General features: G+C 32.0%; 2 protein-coding genes across 6 annotated transcripts in view; both read right to left on the bottom strand.

Annotated features, from left to right (window-relative positions):
• The window catches only part of Pde8 (Phosphodiesterase 8), a 70,781-nt gene extending 65,137 nt beyond the window's left edge, over nt 1–5,644 (bottom strand). Inside the window, exon 1 of one of the 2 annotated variants that reach the window (XM_064049813.1) lies at nt 5,536–5,644. The gene's annotated coding sequence lies outside the window, so the exon portion shown is untranslated. Of the gene's footprint in view, nt 1–3,531; nt 3,652–5,535 lie in introns of those variants that run through there. The other variant, XM_064049814.1, reaches the window with a different exon arrangement.
• Nucleotides 5,645–13,048: 7,404 nt separating this feature from the next.
• The window catches only part of LOC135124613 (protein dead ringer-like), a 104,600-nt gene continuing 97,885 nt past the window's right edge, over nt 13,049–19,763 (bottom strand). For all 4 annotated transcript variants that reach the window (XM_064049806.1, XM_064049808.1, XM_064049807.1 and 1 more), the window contains 2 exons: nt 15,090–15,748; nt 13,049–14,860 (listed from right to left, as the gene is read on the bottom strand). In XM_064049806.1, coding sequence (XP_063905876.1) covers nt 14,736–14,860; nt 15,090–15,748 — 784 coding nt within the window. In that variant the 3' untranslated portion in view covers nt 13,049–14,735. The remainder of the gene's footprint in view (nt 14,861–15,089; nt 15,749–19,763) is intronic.

Raw genomic sequence — 19,763 nt, 5'->3', positions numbered from 1 at the left:
TCAGGGAATGTATCTACCGTTTCTCTGTTTCAAAAAAAAAACTTGCGGATAAAAGCATATTTTTCGTGATTCAAAACAAAGTTAAATGTTAAATTATCACACTAACATGAGCAAATTTACAACATTATTGACGCTATAAACTATCTCAAAATTAATCATATTAAAATAGTCGAGTAAATCAAAAACCAAATTAGGAAGCTCCAATTCTGATCATAACAATTGCAAAACTTGTGCTTTAGTTAAATACAAATTGAAGTTATGCTTTTTATGAGAATCTGAAATTGAAACTTTTTATTTGGTCATTTCGTGCACTGCAGAAACGCAGTAAACATATTTGACGAAAATTTCGCACAAAAATCGAATGAATTCGGTGTCGTAAATAGAGTTAGTGGGTTACATTAATTTGCGGCTTCCAATATCGAAAAATTATTGTAAATGTAAATTTGTCTTTCTCAACACACAATTTTTCATTTTGACATGTGGATATGATACGATCACGTTGACTATGGTGTGATCATGTAAATGAGAAAACACTAGTTGCCTTGGATGTTGGTACCCGCCGCATATTATACCAAACACGATTCGATGACCTGATACACCATAGAGTGGCGTTTGTTGCATACCCTAAAAAATATAGTGAACTACAGTGCGACAACGACGAGAGGATCTAATCTGTGACTACAACTCATCGACCAATTTAAGGTGTTCACCCTAAAAGTTGCCAAAATGTGAAATATATCCTTAGTTTAAGCTTACCAATAATGAAGCTTTGTTTCGGCCGTACTTTGCCTAAATAAAAATGGCAATTATATTTAAGCTTTGTAAGCAAAAAACAATTTGAAATTACAAAGGCCAGCACAGCACAAGATAGTATGATATCCTCGTTAATGGAAATTTTAATTATTTTCTTAAAGAAAAAAGTAGGCCACAATTTCATAGTATAACGAAGTAGAAAATTATGGAATCAGAGAAATTCCTTTGCAATGGTTAAGCAAATATCTAACAGGTCGTCAACAAATTCTTAAGTTTTTTTTTTTTTTTTAATTTTGTATAATAGAATTTAATTTCAATTTTTGTAAAGAAGACCATTTATATTTGTTAACTCTACAGATCTATAGACTGCAACAGTCTCAATCTGTATTTATATTGTAATAATAATAATAATAATAATAATAATAATAACTTATAAACCTCGACGTTTTCACTTCTATTAAAAATAAAAAAAAAACTACACAAATAAAATATCCAATAGGACATTTTGTTAATGACTCCTGACTAATAAATTCATGAAATAGATACTTGTGAGTGTGTCATAGGTAGTATCAAAGAGACAAGCAAAACATCATTTTTACAATTTGTTGCCAATTAGATATGTAGAAAAATACAGCACGCTTTATGGGAGTGAAATTTGACGACAATTTTACTTTTGAACAACATATCTAGTGGGAATGTATTGGTTATGTAAAACAAAATCTACAAATGTTTCCGACCAACGGTAAAATTTACCTAGAAATCAAGTTTGAAAAACTATACAGTCAAAAATACAATTTAACTCTCGGTATGAAGATCTTCGGGAGACAACGGTTGGATCACTTGCCAAAAAAAATAAAGGTTATAAATAATTACCATAAACAGCATTTAAAGTGTTGAATAAAAGTTATAATTATTATAAGTAAAACTTAGCTACTCAGAGTGTTGTATTTATGTTTCAAAATCAATCACCATCGGGTTCGCCACACAGCTATTAATATAGTGCTTGTAAGCTTATTATGTACTTAGTTTAATCAGAGGAATTCACGTATTTGTATTTTCCTTTAATGTACATCATTTCGTTGGATAAGCTTGGGACGTACTCTCAATTAATTGCCTCTGATCGCAACAATATCAGATCTTCCTGTGATCATGCACATTTCCTAATGGTTACAACTTTACACAAGACTTATTTCTCGTTTAAGTTCCTCCACTGTGAAAGGGAGTGGAACTGTTGCACTGAACATTAGGTTTAATGGATATATTAACTTTGCCCCGAACCACGAAGAGTAGAATATATGAAATTGGCATTGACTTTATTAAACGAATTCTGCTGCTTATGAAAAAAGGAAAACGTTATCAAATTTCTATTGAAAATAAGCAATTATATTTTGTTCGATGTTTATAATCACTAAATCAAACTTAATATCTTAACCAACATGCTAAAGGGGTCCGCTATCTAGGTGATAAATCCAAATATAAAATTTTGTTTTAATATTTTTTAACTATTTATCTAAAAAACCTGTTACTAGACGTCGAAACAGGACACCAACATTTTCGTCCTTTAGAAGAGCGAAATGTTGAGAAATCATGAAATTAGAAGATTTTCCTCTCACAAAAGTTCAAGTTATTTTAAATTTGTTTTCTTAAAAATACAACTTCTAATTCAATTAAATGCCACATAATTAGAGAAAAAAAATTTAGTAATATGTACGCATATGTTAAGGAACCAACAGGTAACAAAACCCCCCGATCGTTTGTAGATCTACCTGGGCTCGACAAATGTGCGTTTTTTCATGTAAGGTTTGGGAATCCCCTGGGGAAGCAATGAATGCGTTGATTATGGTGGAGATAGCAAACAAAGCAACGAAGAGTGTTCAAAAGATATGAACGGACTCGCAGCCCCAGATGTTAATTCGACCTAGTACCGATGACTACTACCCCTCCTCATTTGTAGTTTCCAAACCGATGTGGAGATTTTTGTGTTAAAAGCAAATGCGCGAATACTAAACGTGTAGTTTAAAGTAATAATTCACTTGTTCACTAATTCGATGTTGCTTGACCTAACCTCTTCCCTCGGACTAAGTTGTACCGAAACATGTAAACCTTATTTCTAATAAACCTCGATATCTGTGGGTCAATATGGGTTTTCTCCTGTTTTTATAAATTACGAAACCACTTGCCTCTTCGAGAAGAAGACATAAAATTAGACCATGATTTTAAATTATTATGAAAGCGGAATTCCTGATACATAACTCCAAATTTCAATTTTCTTGTATTATCGTCTGTACGACTTAATTATCGTGCTATTTAAAATTTAGGTAATCATGCAGAGTTATTTTCAAATTAAATAAAACATTGACATTGACGAGGCATTGGATTTACGCACTTGCAGATTATTTTTAAGACCGTTAAATATTTATAATCGCATTCTTGTAGCAAGATACATAAGCAATATTCTTAAGACTATTGACGTTCTAGTTCTAGTGTTATATTTTATCTCGGTTTTGGCCATTTCGTTATGCGTAAATAAGAACATTAGTAAGTACAAATAACATTGTTTTCAAAAGAAAGTGATTTACATTGCTATTAAACTTTGAACCATATTAGCTTGGACAAATTTTATGTCACCGTGTGATGTTTGTTTATATTACTGTAACTATTATATTGTCCTTTATTAGGATAATTATTATTAATAAAGTTAGTGTTAAGACAAATTAAGAATAGCAAAATGTTTGGGGCTGTTACTAATACACAATATTTGAGTAAAGAAAACCTCACCTGTCGTTGAATATCAGAAATAGTACATTTAAGGAAAAATAATACGTTCACTAGATCGCCGCGAACGAATTACTAACTCGAAGATCTAGACAACACAATGAAAAGTTCTGCAGTTTCGATCTCCTTTGGTCTTATCAATACAACACACTTCAGTGCATTGTCTAGCTTTCCGAGTTAGTAAATTCTTCAGCGATATGAAGCAAATGGGGATTTTCCGTAAGATAGGGGTGACGCCAGTGATGACAGGTGTAATCCAGCATCCGACGGGAAATACCTGTTTCCCCTGACTAGTTTCGTTTCATTAAACAGTGAGCAATATTTGCCACTAAAATGTTACCCATTCATTAACAACATCTTACATCTCACTAACGCTCACAATATTTGAATAGTGCTGTTATAATAAATTTCACTTTAATCATCAGTGATTAAAAGGTTGTTTTAATATCCCGACAAATTTTAAAGTAGCTGTTGACAAAACGAATAGTAACCATATGGTTGACGGTCATATTGGTATATGACATGGTAGTTTAATAATAATTGATTCAGTATTGTGACATAAGGCCATATAACGAGCAATAAAAAACCCTCTAGTTACTTGTTGAACATCGACTTTTAAATATTTGAAGCCTTTTAATGCACAAGCAAGTGGACGAAACACGGAAATCCAGACGACAGATGTTACAGCGATAATGAATCTGCATGATCTGCGCATATGTCGTTTTCTAGGACTTGTGTTTCTGAAAAAGGACAATCAGTTAAAACTAATTGATCTCTAGTAAACACTAGAGGATTTTTAGCTACCTACTATAGTTAAATTATTGTTAGCTGAACTATGTGTTTCCTTTCTTTGTATTTGCAGGCATTCCACTACTCTTAAACACAACGTAGGACCTTCATTTTGTTTACGATCAGAATTCACGGCCAAATTTCAAAGTTTTCGCGGGTTTCGTAACTTTTATGGACGTGTCTCAATTGTAGCGAAATGTTTGCATTTTCACAATATTAAAAACCAATTAAAAAGTTCCGAAGATCAGTTAAAAAAAAATCTGTTGAACATTACAGCGAACACAGAATGCAGAAACTGTTTGTACTTCAAAGGTGAGGGAGGTTCTGCAGTAATACACTGATAGCAAAACTTGTTATTTCATAATGTAAACTCATTAAATGAATTATTTTACAGCGTTGCATATAAATTTTATACAACTAATACCAATAGTTATTGTAGGTTCTATTTTTCACATAAATCAACGGCACTTTGTTGTTTAGTAAAGTGGACAGGGAGAATATGTTATTATCGCATTATGGGATACGATAGGTCTAGTATTAATGCAAAGTAATCTAGTTCAAGTGGTTATAATTTTATTACACAAATAGGTACATTTTTGCATTAAGTACATTGTTTATGCTAGTTGTTTAGAGAAGTCCTTATCTGATGTGTATATTAGATATTGTGGTAATTATTGTCATCAAATTTTAACGTTTAAAGCTACAACTAAATGTAATTACTAGAGATTTTCAACACAAACTGTATTGCTAATGAGTTAAAACATAACAGTTTGTTTCTTAGTCGTGCAATAAAACTCAAAAAAACAAACAAGCATGTTTTGTTTTACGTAATGAGATTCAAAGGTATTACTTTATCTTGGCACATCGTGGAGCTGATTTATGATGAAAATATAAAATTTTTAGTAACATTTCCCACCGCATAGAATGTTTTCAAAACACGTAGATGATGTAGCACGTATCCATTTATTCACCTATAGACACAAACACTGGAGTGAGTAAATTGATCGTTGAATGTAATTATCATAAAAAGACTATTTAGAGAAGTAATTTTCGATCTTTGTCGTAACAGAATCATTACACACAATAACAATAATTAATTACGACTACAAATGAAACATCATTATTTTGTCATTTACTGTCTTAACAGTGTAACAATCATCTTATCAGACTGATTTATTTAAATTTAATACAAGGGAACATTAAGAATAAAGTACTTACATTACTTCATTTCAGAAGATCACCATTAGTTTGATTTATTATATAATTGTTTCACAAAATTTTTAATGCAGTTACATCAGAACGTCTCGTATTAAATTTGTTTGCTCACTCGGCCATTATTCTTATTTATTTTTTAATTTAAATAATGTACACATGTGAACTATGACGAGTTGTTTACGCGCGCGACTAGCACATCACTCATTCCGTCGTCGATTTCAACAAGTGAACTCCGTCGTCTTTGCAACCCGCCGAAAACTTTGAGCTTGCGCCACGACGGACTTGCGAACAGAGGACGCCTGCCGCAAGGTTTATCATCACTTGTTGATAGGGTTGCAAGCTCTCGGGGTTTGACCCGGAGAATTCCGGTTTTGAAGGTTGAAGGTTTACACCCGGATTCCAGGTTTGTTCACTGTTTCCCAGTCGTATAAAGTTAAAGGTGTAATATATTGGCAACAAGTAGGTGAAGTGACGATTTAGCGGACCGACGAGGATTGGTAGTGTGCGATTATTGAGACGCGTACTATAAAACCTTCCAATCTTATGTTTCAAAAATCAATTTTGCAGATTTTTCATACGTAATGTTTTTTCTCTGTAACCACTTTACTTAACCAAAGCTTCAAATTACCATTTTTGCTTACAATGAAATAATTGTAAAATATATTAGCCAAAGAATAAAAATCCTGTCTATCAAGGTATAATATATATATATATATATATAAATACAATCAATATCCGCTTATGTATTTCTTCTTTTGTTGTTCTTTTCCTTTTAGTTAGATTATTTTCTGTTATCTTGTTCCAGATATCTTTCCTGCTTTCCTTGATTCTTTGTAAATATTCCCACCAACTCAACTGTTATTTCTCTGTGTATTAGCAACGGATTCATATTTAATTAATCTCTAACTTTCATGTTTCTTTTTTTGTCAATGTTCTATATCATCTAATTATTTCTTTGACGGCTCTTAAATATTTCATTTCAGGAGCTTGTTTTCATGCTTTTTGTAAGTACCCATGTTTCGCATCCGTAGGTTAATATTGGTCTAAATACTAAGTAAACTGTAATTTATGCTTTCTTTGAAATATCTTTCTTCTTGGTAATTTTTTGTCGTATAGTAGGGAAGTCTTTCGAGTTTTCCCTGTTCAAGATTTTAGTTCTTTATGCTTAAATGTGCTATTTTCTATTATTTAGAAATTATTGATGGTTCTTTTTAGTATTTTCTGAGTATCTCGTCATTTTATCTGGAATCCTACTTATAGTTTTTTGAGCTTCGATTGGCATTCTTTAAGTATTTTGTTAAAAAAAAATATTCTCTCTTGCGTCACTCCATTCTGTCCTTTAAATGGCTCTGATTTTCTGTTTGCATTTTGTACATAGTTAATTTTATCTCTATAGGTATATACGTTTTGTTGGTTCTATAAGTTTGTGTTAACTTCCTTTTTTCTTAATTCGGCACATATCTTATGTCTTCCTACGCGTTTTAAAAAAAAAAATAAAACAAATGTTTCACTGAATCGTTTACACTTCTACCAGTATGGAACGTGCCATGTGTCTATTCTAAGGTAGGCTCTATTGCCTTCTAGGTAGAAATGGTATATATATATATATATATTTCACCTAACTTAGAGAAAAGGCTATCGATTAAATTTATAGACGACATATTAAAGAACAACAATACCTTTTAATAACTGAATAAATATTTACTGTTCAGTAAATTTTTAAAAACGTTGATCACACGAACTTTGTTAATATTTAATTTAATTTATTATTCGATTTTCATATTAGTTTTGCTATAATTTATGAATTTATTTATCACGACAGGTTCATTTAAAAGAAAAAAATTACGAAAATTTGCTGTTATTGAGGATTTTGACATATCATATATCAAGTTATTCAACAACTATCTTTTATTACCTCCAGAAAATCTAACTACAGATAGAGCGTCCTTGAAATCTGCCAATGGAACATGCATGCAGCAGGTTGTTGGAATGAATACTTTTGGAAAACGTCTTTTTTTGTAGCACGTTTGCTGAATCTCCTTTGAATCTCTTACGAAAAACACGGGTCATGCTTTTAAACGGAATTCAGCAACGATCATGGCAAATGAGTGTGGATGAGTGGAAATCTTCGACGGTAACTAGTGGCTATATTGAAGAATCCACGTCATCAACAGCTATGGACGTCCAACCAAACAATGAAAATGAATAAGTCCCTAATCCATTAACAAATAACAATCAGCTTAAAGCTTCAAGCTTTTAAATTTCAAACAATAGTAATTATAGTTTTTATATTTATTGAAATAAAAATTAGTGCTACTCTTATCGACGTTCAAATATTTCTCGTTACCTAGGCGTATTTGACACACTAGTGTGTAAAATTTTTAAAATCCTGATTATGCACGCATCTGTGTGTTTGAATCCACGATTCTGATGCAGGTATAATAAAGAATCTGATCCCACGTATCTATGTAACGAACAAAACATATCGTGAGATGTTTTAATCGTTGCTTCCACAAAAGACTGTCGTAAAGTTTATACATGTATGACATTTATAATAACGTACAATCAAGAAAAAATGTCCTCACATTGGCACCTTTTTTTTTCTTTGCACCAGCTTGAGAACGTTTTTATTGACCGCACTAATGAAAACGTTACTGTAACCCAGGGTTTGAGACTCCCACAGAACTTATTTATTCAACGCCTTCATTACTGTCAGGAAGTATACAGACGGCAACCCCTTGAGCACTGGCTGCAAAATAAAACTTGTTCTTTGTTTTAATATGGGTGTTTTTTATTAACATTTAGTTTAATTAACAAAAACGCTATTAACAGTTTTCTTTATTCTTAATTAGCGTAAATTAAAAATTGACTTTGGCCCGCCGCAACTGAACGAGCCTAACGTCTTAGAAAACCTTACAAACAAAAGGTGCCTTACAAAGTTAGCAGCCTGAAATTTTACTATTATCGCTACTAAAGGCAGATTGGTTTATTCGAGAAACATAAAAGCCATTATTCGCGTACATCAATGAATTTAGTACTTAAATTTACTCTATACTGACTGCCACGTAAAAAACTCGTCAAAGTTATAAAGACATAACTTCCCTCGCTACTGAAGCACTAACCATTCCATATTAGAACGTGTTTCGGAATAAAGATTTATTTAGTTTTAAGTGCACAAAAGTTTTTTAGTCAAAAGAATATTTTGGTCTAATTTACATGTTCCTTTGATAAATCAAAATGGCATCAATCTGACAGTCTGCGTCAATAGAATAAGAGATATGATAGCACATAAATTAATTAGTGTTTACTGACATTTAACGTGATAGTATTTTTATATTTATTTTATTTTTCACAAAGACGCCATAGAACCCATCCTATATACACAAAATAGATAACAATTTTTATCTGCACAGCTTGCATTCAAGAATATGTTTACGCTAATTTCATTCTTGTTAGAAAATATTACCATAATATCCACTAGATGGCGCTAGGCGCTTTAACTTCCGATGGTCTCCTGGGATGCCTTCGAGAAAAGACCATTTTAAATTCTGAGTTTCCTACCCTATCAAATAATTATATTATACGACCGTATGACCGAGTATTGATTAAATTTTATGACGACGGATAGAAGCGTTATGTATGAAACTGCTGAAACTTGATTGTTGAAGCTAGAGTTTACGGAATCCGTTAATGCAGTTTTTAATTAGAAAATGTTTGTCATACCCATATACCATATACAGGATGACTTTTAATATGGAAATTTCAAATATCTCGAAAAATAAGCCACCCGGAAAAAAAAATGGCCAGATTCAAAATTAAATTATTCCATAGGGGAAATACGTGCAAAAATTAGTCTCCCTCCCCCCTCCTTTGTAGCTGTGGCGGGGCGTAACTTTGAAATTTTAAATAGGAACCCCGAATTTTTATTGCAGATTCGGATTCTACAGCTAAAAGTACGTAGAGTTTGTTTAAAATGTTCTTTTTTTATATTCATGACTGGATAGGTAGAGCTGTTTCGGTAAATTGGCCTGCCAGATTACCAGATCTTAGTTCGCCATTTATCATGAATCGAAAAAAAATGTTTCAAACAAATTTCAACACTAATGTATTTCCTCCACGGCATGATTAAATTTTCATTCTGGACATTTTTTCGCAGAATGCTTATTTTTCGAAATATTTGAGACTTTCAGGTTAAAAAAATCACCCTGTATATTATACCATATGAGAGAGAAAAAAAAAAAAACTCGTGTTTCTTATTCAGTTTGACAATTAGGGTCAAAGAAAGGATCAAATACCGGGTGACTATTATTAATGATTAAAGCAAACTTTGCGGTTGGTAATTATGAACTATTGGCAGCAATATCAACATGTTAGTTCACAGTTGTCAATTTAACATGAGGGCGCCTAAGAAAGCAAGAAAAAGATGGAAGCTACTCAAATAATGCCCAAATTTTAGTTTTACGTCAGGTATGCCAACATAAATTTGAAATATGTTACTAACTTGACAAAAAAATTACACTCACTCGGTAGTTGCAAGGCCAACATTATTATTATTTTAAAAATAAATTGTACGGCCTACTAGGAGTTTTTTTTTTCGAGCACATGGTATTCCTATATTGTGGAATCTTTCGAAATCACACAGAATTAGTGTTCACGATTAAAGAAAAATAAAAGATGATTTCTAAACGGAACACAGTGCTCTAACTAAAAAATGGATAGTTTAACAAAAAAATGAATATTATCCCCGGAAAAGGAATACTATTCTCTACAGCTACACTGTCAGCTCTTTAAACGGCAAAATATAATTTTGTCTTTAAAAGAAAAAATGGTTTTTCGGTTTTTACCTTTATTTTTTAAACGAAAGCCTTTTTTAATTCAATGTAAACATTATTCCCGTGTAGATTTTTGTATTGCCAACAAATACATGTCGCATAAGTCTTCAAGTGCTATGGCAAGAGTGAAATTGGTGTTTTGCTTTATTTTCGCATATTTTAAGGACTGTAAGAAAGAGTTTCTTGTAACAACATTAATGTGATTTCAAATATTATCACGTTAAAATTGACATTTCGGCAAAATGCACCAATGGACCATACATGAGGCATTATTGTGTCTACACACCATAACATAGGTCTAACTTCCGGCTCGCAAGCTATTAATTACTCCCCAAACATAGGCAACCAAATATACACACACATTTTCATTCGAACAAATTCCAATAACCAGTTGATCCACAGAACAAGAATTTCCGCGTGTAGGAGAATGAAAAGGTAATTATCTTCTAAATTAGTCATTTGCGCTCAAATTCAATACCATTTTCGAGGAAAATATAGGTATTCAAACGACGAAAAACTGATGATTTTGATACATGGTGAGCGCAGAAACATGCGGTTTGTTTCTGGTTTTAATCTAAAAAATTGACTTTTTCCATGCTATAAAAAACAAACATATTACTAAATTTTACTTAAAAAAAAATTGTAACTTGTAATAATGAAAATAAATAAATATTAAGACTGTTAACAAATGTATGAATGGTTGCGTTAATGTGATTGGATAATGCAGACTTATTGTGGCAACTGAGACAGAAATATACTGGGACATTTTTTAAACTTGAACCTATAAGGAATTCACGTTCGGTAGATGTAACTAGATTTGGTAACTTTTTTTTTAAGCTGTGTAACTGCGGACATAATTGTTCTAGTGTATAATGTATTACTGGAATGTCAGAAAGTATCAAAAATGTGACATGTAAGTAAGTAACTGTCAAATATCGAAAATGTGATGGTTTTGTGGTAATCTGGTGAATCTATTTTTGAATCAAGGAGAAAATCGCATCCCTCTAAAAGCCCAAAGACCAACCCGCATGTAAAATTGTGAATCTTTTCCCTTCACTAGTTATTTTAGGAGGACAAGCTTTGATGTCATCATCATGGATTCACAATTTCACCATGGATCCGTTCTGGTATATCCATGTCTCATCCAAGAAAATGAAAAGTAAATCTTCACCACAATCACGCAACTTGAGATAGGTACCGCCTTAGAAATTTGATTCTGGCAGCTATAACGTGTTTAAAATGTGAAAAACTTCGCCATCGGAAACCTAAATCTATACGTGTATTACGTACAATTATTTTCAAAGCCGAGTGTTTTCCGTCTTACAAAACAATAACAATTATATAAAACTTAAAAACCAATTGTAGAACGGAACCAACAAAGCATGTAGGTATATAAATCTGCGCAGTCGTCTTTCTGATTCTGATTATAATATTAACGGCACCAGCGCCGTTGTATCTGTATTATTTTAAAATTCGAAAAACACTCGACAACACTAGCGAACTTTATGGAGAATATTTCTGCCACCAGTTTAACTGTTTCTGCTTTACCCAATTTTTTGAAAACCACGAAATATTTCTTGTTTCTTTTCCTTTAAAATGGGCTTTCTCGTGACTACTTTTATGGAAATTGTTTCCATGTTGTATTTAAGGATTTTCTTGAAACGAAGCGTGTTGAAATTAGAAAATCTTCGGTTTTTTTCCAGACAATTCAGATTTGACATTTGAATTAGAAAATTAGACAGTTGATGCCAATCTTAAATTTCTAGTGATCTTAAGATTGCAACTTAACCACAGAAAAGTTTCTGTCAGTTACTTCTACCGAACGTGAATGCTTATTATATATGTCCAGTCGTTCAGTTTTAAAAAATACAGATACATTAGAAGTATGCAACCAATGTTACATCAACTTGCTTGATTAAAAAAAACTAAATGTCAATTTGTTTGAATTACTCTCATTATATTAGAAGAAGCAGAAGCAAAGAATTATTAACCCGAAAAGCTAGACAACAACGAAAAATTGTAGACTGCAGTTTCGACCTTTTTTGCTCATCAGACAGTATATTTCACTGTGTTGTCTAGCACTCGAAAGAATTTACCTTACAAAGAAGCAGGCTAACATTAGTATGATATGAAGGTAAGCTAAATAGTCTGTGTGTCCACGCTACACTAATTGCTCAAAACGCAATTTTTTTACATTTTCGACTTGGGTGCCAAGAATAAATTTATAAAGAAAATTACCAATCTCGTACTGTCCTTGTATAGGGAATAAGTCAAATTCCTCTCTTTTAATTTCCACCCAATTCGCCCACCTTAATAGTAATACCTAATAAAAAGCGATTTATTATTCACTTCAAGAACCCTGGCCAGGTATAGACATCTACATATTATGTGAAAGTATATCGACGTTTCTAATCTACATTTGTGAGATAAACAACTAAAGAACCATTTTAAGTTAAGAATGACACTATACGTCACTAGATGGCACTTTTGTAGTTGATGTTTCCTTTCAATAACAGAAGTGTAACACTACTAGACTGTAGAGGGCGCCAGAGCAACAATTACTATCATGTATACCTATCCTCTGCCGCTTTGATGTTCTCCAGCCAGTCAATTGATCGCAACAAATCCGCAGTTGGGATTAATTCTATATGTTTAATCGATAGTATTGAGTAAATTAAAAAACATTATTTATGAATATGTCTATTGATAAGTATATTTACAGTAGACATTGAACATCATGATATGAAAACGTTCGTCCTTTCATACAAATACATTTAACAAAAACTAGAACACAGTAAAAGCAGGAATATGTTTTGCAAAATACCGTAAAATATCCCTGAGATAATCAGATCAAAAATTAATAAATTTTCATACGTTTGGTTTTCGGGGATAATCATTTTTAACATTTCTACCTACAATTTCTACTTCTAAAACTCTAAAACTACAATACTTACAATGCGTATGATCTATTCTTATTGACTAATATTGCTACACGTATATTAACTTACGAATGACTTAATAAATAAGTAACTGATCTATTTTAGGATAATATGTTTAAAAAATAATAAAATAACAGTCTTTTGGTAGATATACAAAAAATATATATAACACACAACTATAACCTCAATACTGCTACTAATTATACTATCTATGTACAAAAGAACAAAAATATTCCATAGTCGAATTTCTATAAATTAAAAAATATAGTTTTAATAATTGAATGAAAAATTTTTATGACTAATAGAATGGTCATAAAATTATTATTATTATTAAAACTATATTTTTTATGTGATATTAAAATAATTAATAAAATTTAGTACAGTACAGACAGATACACAATCTATTCAAAAACTTGTCAAGCAGCAATTTATTTTTAATTTTATATTTTGTACTAAAGTTACACCACTGTTCCACGGAAAAGCATACATTTTAGTTGTGTAATTGAATGTTTTATTAGTATTTAATTTTAGCAACATTGAAAAACAATTTTCGCATAGCTTAAAAATTATAAAATTTGCTCCAAAGGGTTGTACGCTTTTTTTATGCGCAAATGTGTACAAAAGAAATTCATAATAGTTGAATATTAATATTTAAAAATAAATATGTCTAGACGTTACACTGAAGTTTTTGAATACATTGCACGTAATTACAAGTGATGACTTCTTAATAAAAATGTGATTATTAATGTTGCATAGGTACCAACAGTAAAAGTAAACTGGCCACGTATTAAGTAGAAGTCCATATGACTAAATACTGTAAATTTGTTGATTGATAAAAAATTTTACCACACAGTTTTTTTATCTATAATAAATAACGGGTGCCTAATTAAACATTTGGTCAAAAGAGCTCCGATTTTAATTTTTTTTCCGTATGTCGTATCGTCATCGTGTGCAAGATAGTTGTCATTTCGATGTTCAACTCAGTTTAAAGATTTCAAAATTCATTTCGGACACGACATACGGAAAAAAAGTTGATGCCAAAACACTCTTAACCAGGTTTCTATTTAGACACCCTCTGCTATTTAAAAAAAAAAAACTGGTTTTTCCGTAAATTTTTCACATCAGTGTGTTATAAGCTGTACTAAACTATCAGTTTACCACAACACATTTATTTTGTACTAAGCAACATGTACATATCTAACACTGTGTCATATGGATTTTTAATTATTTATTTAAGTAAAATAAAGTTGAATTAAACTTTATAACACAATATTTTGTAAAATGCGTCTGTATCATCTATTGATGAAGTCTATGAACAAGCACTAGGTATATCACTAAAAACACGCGATAAAAAAAAATAAATATTAATAAAATAAAGTTCATCCTCAAGAAATCATCAGATTTCTACATCACATTCATTCGCTCTGATCCCTTAAGAGGAAGTTAGAGCAGTTCTACTACTAGATGGCGAAGTTTGCGCGAACAGGACTCCTTGGTAAGTAATCCCATTTAATTCCATACTGACTACTAAGGAACTCTCTCCGTTGCGGGCATCCCCTGTAAGTGAAATACGTCATTAATCATGCAGACAATTGACGTGGTTAATTTCGTGCAAATGCAGTTCGCACAACGAATTTCGTCCACTTCGATCATTTATTTTGCTGACAGCACGATGCAATTAATTCTGATATAAATCGTAAAACAAAAATACCAGTACAATTGACAATAAAAATAGCGTAACCAAAAAATAACGTTAATACTACTAGGTATTTGTTTTTTCTCTTACCTCTGCTATTAATTTTGATATGTGTGGCAGGTGAAATCGATTTATGGTCTTCTTCGTCTTTAGAAAACTTTTTCGGTGGAGGCGAATCCCTGTGTTCCGGTTCCCGCTTAATCGAAGCTTGTGCGGGCTCGGATAAATTAAGGGCTTCTTTTTGAGGTTCCACCGGCGTTTGATTGTTATTATACATATTCCAGAGTGTTATTCGTGACAATTCCAACGGATTAAGAGGAGATGTAGCGTTGGGTGGTGAGATCTCGCCCGGTCTAGGCGGAGTTGCCGCAGAAGTCCTAATCTCTTTATTCAGAAGTTTAACGTATTCCATCATACGAGCTTCAAATTCATTCGGGGCCAAACCAGGCAGAGGACCACCATTTAGTGGTTGACCCAAAGGTTGCGGATGACTCGGATGATGAGCACCATTGTGCAGACCCATACCACCACTCATGACGGAGCTCATGCGGGCAGCTAACTGTTGCTGTTGCGAGACTAGTGATAGGGGTGACATTTGGGATGGATTTGGTGAACGTTGTACTGTGTCATATTGACCATAACTACTGCGACGGCCTTCCCGACGGTTACCATCGATTGCGGCTTGAAGATCTGCAGGTGTGCTGAGTTTAAGCTTCTCGTGTTCGTAGGGGTACAAATATTTCATATATCTAGAAAGGAACATGCAATCAGTTTGTTTATTAATCCTCACATAATAATTTGGAAAAAATAATTTGAAAAAAAAGTGTAGTCAGTAGGTTTGTCGAATTATTTAAAAAATATGGAAGTTTTTAAGTAACTTCATGATTAAAAAAAAACAAATACCAGTTATCTAATATGATGTAACGACATTATTCAGAATAAATTTAAGGGTTCTGGGTGCTTATTCGTTTCCGTCGTGACAGATTTTTAAATAAATTAATACAAACGATGTAATAGTATGTAATATTGTACTTTGTACAGCTGTGGAAAATACTAACTTTTTCATGTCAATATTTAATTGTCAAAGTACGATTTTTTTAATGGTGGCTCTTTATTACCGATGTCGAGGTGATGTTTTTACAGTCACATAGTATTAATCACATAGTAACGTTAATATGAGTTACATTATACAAATTAAAGTTAATATACCGGGCGATTCAGATCAACTTTAATCAGAGTTCTTTAGAAAAGTAAACGACTTGTTTTTATGTACGTCATATTTATTTTTCTGTTGAGTATTACTGGTTGCCTAAAAATTGAAAATAAATTTAACTTTGGAAAAATGTTTAAAATAAATTTACAAAAATTGTTCAAAATATAAAAACATTAACATCGAAGTGATATAACCTGACGATCTTCAGTATAACAGCATTTTTCAGTTTTTTAATGTTAATAATGTGATTCTCGAATGCGGCAAGTTTAATACGGTCGAATAAAAAAAAAAGAAGTCAGGCCCAGGGATCTGGGAGGTCACAAATCAACCGAAACCAAGCGTTCGTCAAAATATTCTTCAACGTATGCGATTGTTACATTAGTCGTCTGGGCCGCAGCAACATCTTGTTGGAAATATCCCCACAAAATAATGAAAAAATTCCGTAGTGTCACCTATTTCGAGTGAATGTAGGGAATGTTTAAACTTTGTCACTTGTTATTCTACTACTTTGACATTTGAATGAAGTGGCTAAAGCTTCAACATTTTCACAAATTAAGTGTAGACTGTTCTTGTGTATCAAAAAATAAAATAACTAATAAGAGTAGAAACAGTGTGATAGTAAAACCATCAGGAGCAATATTTAACGATCAGGTTTGTTAATACTTTACTTTATAATTTAACATCTGCCTAACATCAGCCACCTATTTATATTGTTATTTGTTAAATGACCTTTGAGGAACTTATTACTTGCAACTATAGTAATTTTTCACCTCAACTTCAAAAGATTCGACTACGATAATTACTAGATCACAACGAAATATTTGAACACGGTTAACTAAAGAACTAAAGATCTATTTATTAAGGCAAAATTATCTTGGATATGAACTTTTAATAATATGTATTTGCTTTACTTGACGTTCGTTTGCTGTTTTTCACCCACTCAACCATAATCGTGTATAAAACACTGATGCAGTTAAATTTATATTACTTCACAATTTACTTTAAATTCTCGAATTCGAGAATGTGTGATTTACAGATAAATTCTAGAAAATATTTCAACAATCAAAAAGGGGAGGTGAACTTCTAAAAAAAAACTCATAATAACAGGTTGAGCCCATGATTGGGTGTGCAAAAGAAAAGTGACGAATGGTTTGTTGTTTATGCACAAGCTGGCAGTTTTATGAAATTGCCATTGTTAAAGAAGGTTTTATGTGGAGTACGAGACAATGCTGATTATAATGAGGAGGTTGTGTCCCGTTTAATAGCGTTGTACTTGGCATCAAACATATTTAACCAAGTCTGACAGATGACAGCTACGCTTACTAGATAAATGATCAGTTCTATATTAAGATCAAGGAATGGTGGCTGACGGATTACCACATAGACGAGAGTGAATCATTTTTAATTAATAACACGTCAAAAAAAATCAATTAATGTGCGATTTAAAATAAACATGAAGTTAATTAAATGACAGTAAAGAATTCTTTCTATCTTTACAAACAGTTTACAAAAGAGATGTTACGATTTCGATTAAATACGCTCGAAACGGCGATCTGAGAGTGTGGTTTCTTGGAAGCTATATCCACACGTTATGTTTAATCATAAATACCAGGCAATAAGCCGTTGCAACATAAAAAGACAATGAAAAAAATAAAAACATTATTGGAGCTTAACATAAACTGCCAGAAATGTCTAGCGGTGATTTACAACCTAACGTTAATAAAAATTTAAATCATATGCTATAAACTGATATTTAAGAACAGTCAAACATAAAATGCTCTGGACCTTCAGACCGGACAAATCTTGCATTGGCATTACACTACAGGGGGATGTTAAAAAAAGTAGTCCGTTTGTTATAAGAAATCATCATTTGATATCTAATTTTATACACGTTTGATTAGCAGGGTGAACAAAAGCTTTTGGATACAGCTTTCCATCCCTTTTGTTACTACTTGACAGTCTCATGCGGTCTAGCTTGTAAAATTTGGGAAAGTGTAAGCAACACCAAGAATGGAAAATATTATAACCTCAGGAATCTTTTGGTTAATCTTATGCTGCATATCAATCACTACAGGTTTATTTATTCTTGTCTTTTATAAAATAGTCGAGTCTATCTATCTCTTAACCATGAAATGTCACCTTTCACATTGTCATTGTTGTCATTTGACTGAACGTACGCTAGGGAGATGAAAATGTAGGTCTCCCCGTTTCCACCTATCTGTAGTCTGTTACTGATTCTATTAAACTCTTCGAAACTACCGAAGTAATTTCGGTGACAACTTACGAGCATTTTAAAAATATAGCGTAAGTGATAAAACACTAACCAAAATTGGTCTGGTCACCCCTATTAAAAATATTAAAATGGAGAAAATAAAATTGTTCTATAGACCTGTAATTTGTAAATCCACGTTGTTTTTAACCTTATACGTGTAGATTTTTGGAATAAAATTCAAAATTTTGCTAACTTTTTTAAAGTCATCGTGAATATGATAAACGCGTATATGTAGTGATGTCATGTTAACATTTTGTGAAGTACATCTTACTGAAATTTGTAGTGTGATCAAATCATAACTTTGTCTATTGCAAGAGAAATAGTAATTATCTCTGCCAAAATGCGAGAAAGATTTTTTTAAATATTTTGCTCGATAATGTACCCTTTGGGACGTTGGCGACATTCCGGACGTCTATATAGGTAATATATTAAAAAAATGCAAAACAAATTTCTACAATTTATCCACGGAAGTAGGTGATCATACGTCAGATACGAGAAAAATTGTATCTAAATAACTTTAAACCAATTTTCACTTCGGAAATGTAAGGTCGATCTCCTGTTTCCGTCTGTCTGTCCGTCAGTTATCTGTCTGTTGACGACAACAGATTTTTGTAAAATTTTAGGTGTGATTTAAGATTACTGTGTTGATGGAGTAAAACAGTACCCAACAGCAAAAATTAGTAAAATAAAATTTTACAGTTTGTCTTAGAACCTACCTAAGAATTTATTTAAAGTCACTACGTTCTTATAGTGTTGTCAGTATATTTTCAGAATGTAATATCTCCGTTAGTAACATACTTATTGTTATAAAATTTAATGCAACAATCCACAACTTTCACTTTATAATACCAGGGCAGTTGTTATTAAACAGTTGATTATAACATATTTTTTTTAAATTGTTGAAATTTTTACACCAAAAATCAATATTTTAGTTATTTATGGAAATTTTGGAACGCGATTTTCACCACTGTTTTCAATTTACAAAACTTTAGAAATCGTACCAGACATTTTTTCGATTTTATTTGTTGGAATTGAGATATAGTAAAAATAAACGTTCAACAGCTCCTAGAACACAAGCTTTTTTCACTGTGTATCGTTTCTAACAAAAAAAGTCAACGATATATCTGGTATGTACGATTTCTGGAATTTTGTAAGCTGAAAACAGTGTTTAAAACCGTGTTCGCAAATTTCCTTAAATAATTGAGATATTGATTTTTAAAAACACGTATGCAAAAATTTCAATAAAATTTAAAAAAAAAGGATGATCCAAAATGTTTTT

This window comes from Zophobas morio, unplaced genomic scaffold (genome assembly GCF_036711695.1).
Source record: "Zophobas morio isolate AGI-343-1 ecotype UQ-CSIRO unplaced genomic scaffold, CSIRO_AGI_Zmor_V1 ptg000007l, whole genome shotgun sequence".
NCBI lineage: Eukaryota > Metazoa > Arthropoda > Insecta > Coleoptera > Tenebrionidae > Zophobas > Zophobas morio.
Note: the sequence above shows the minus strand (reverse complement) of the source record. Positions and strands in the feature narration are given on the sequence as shown.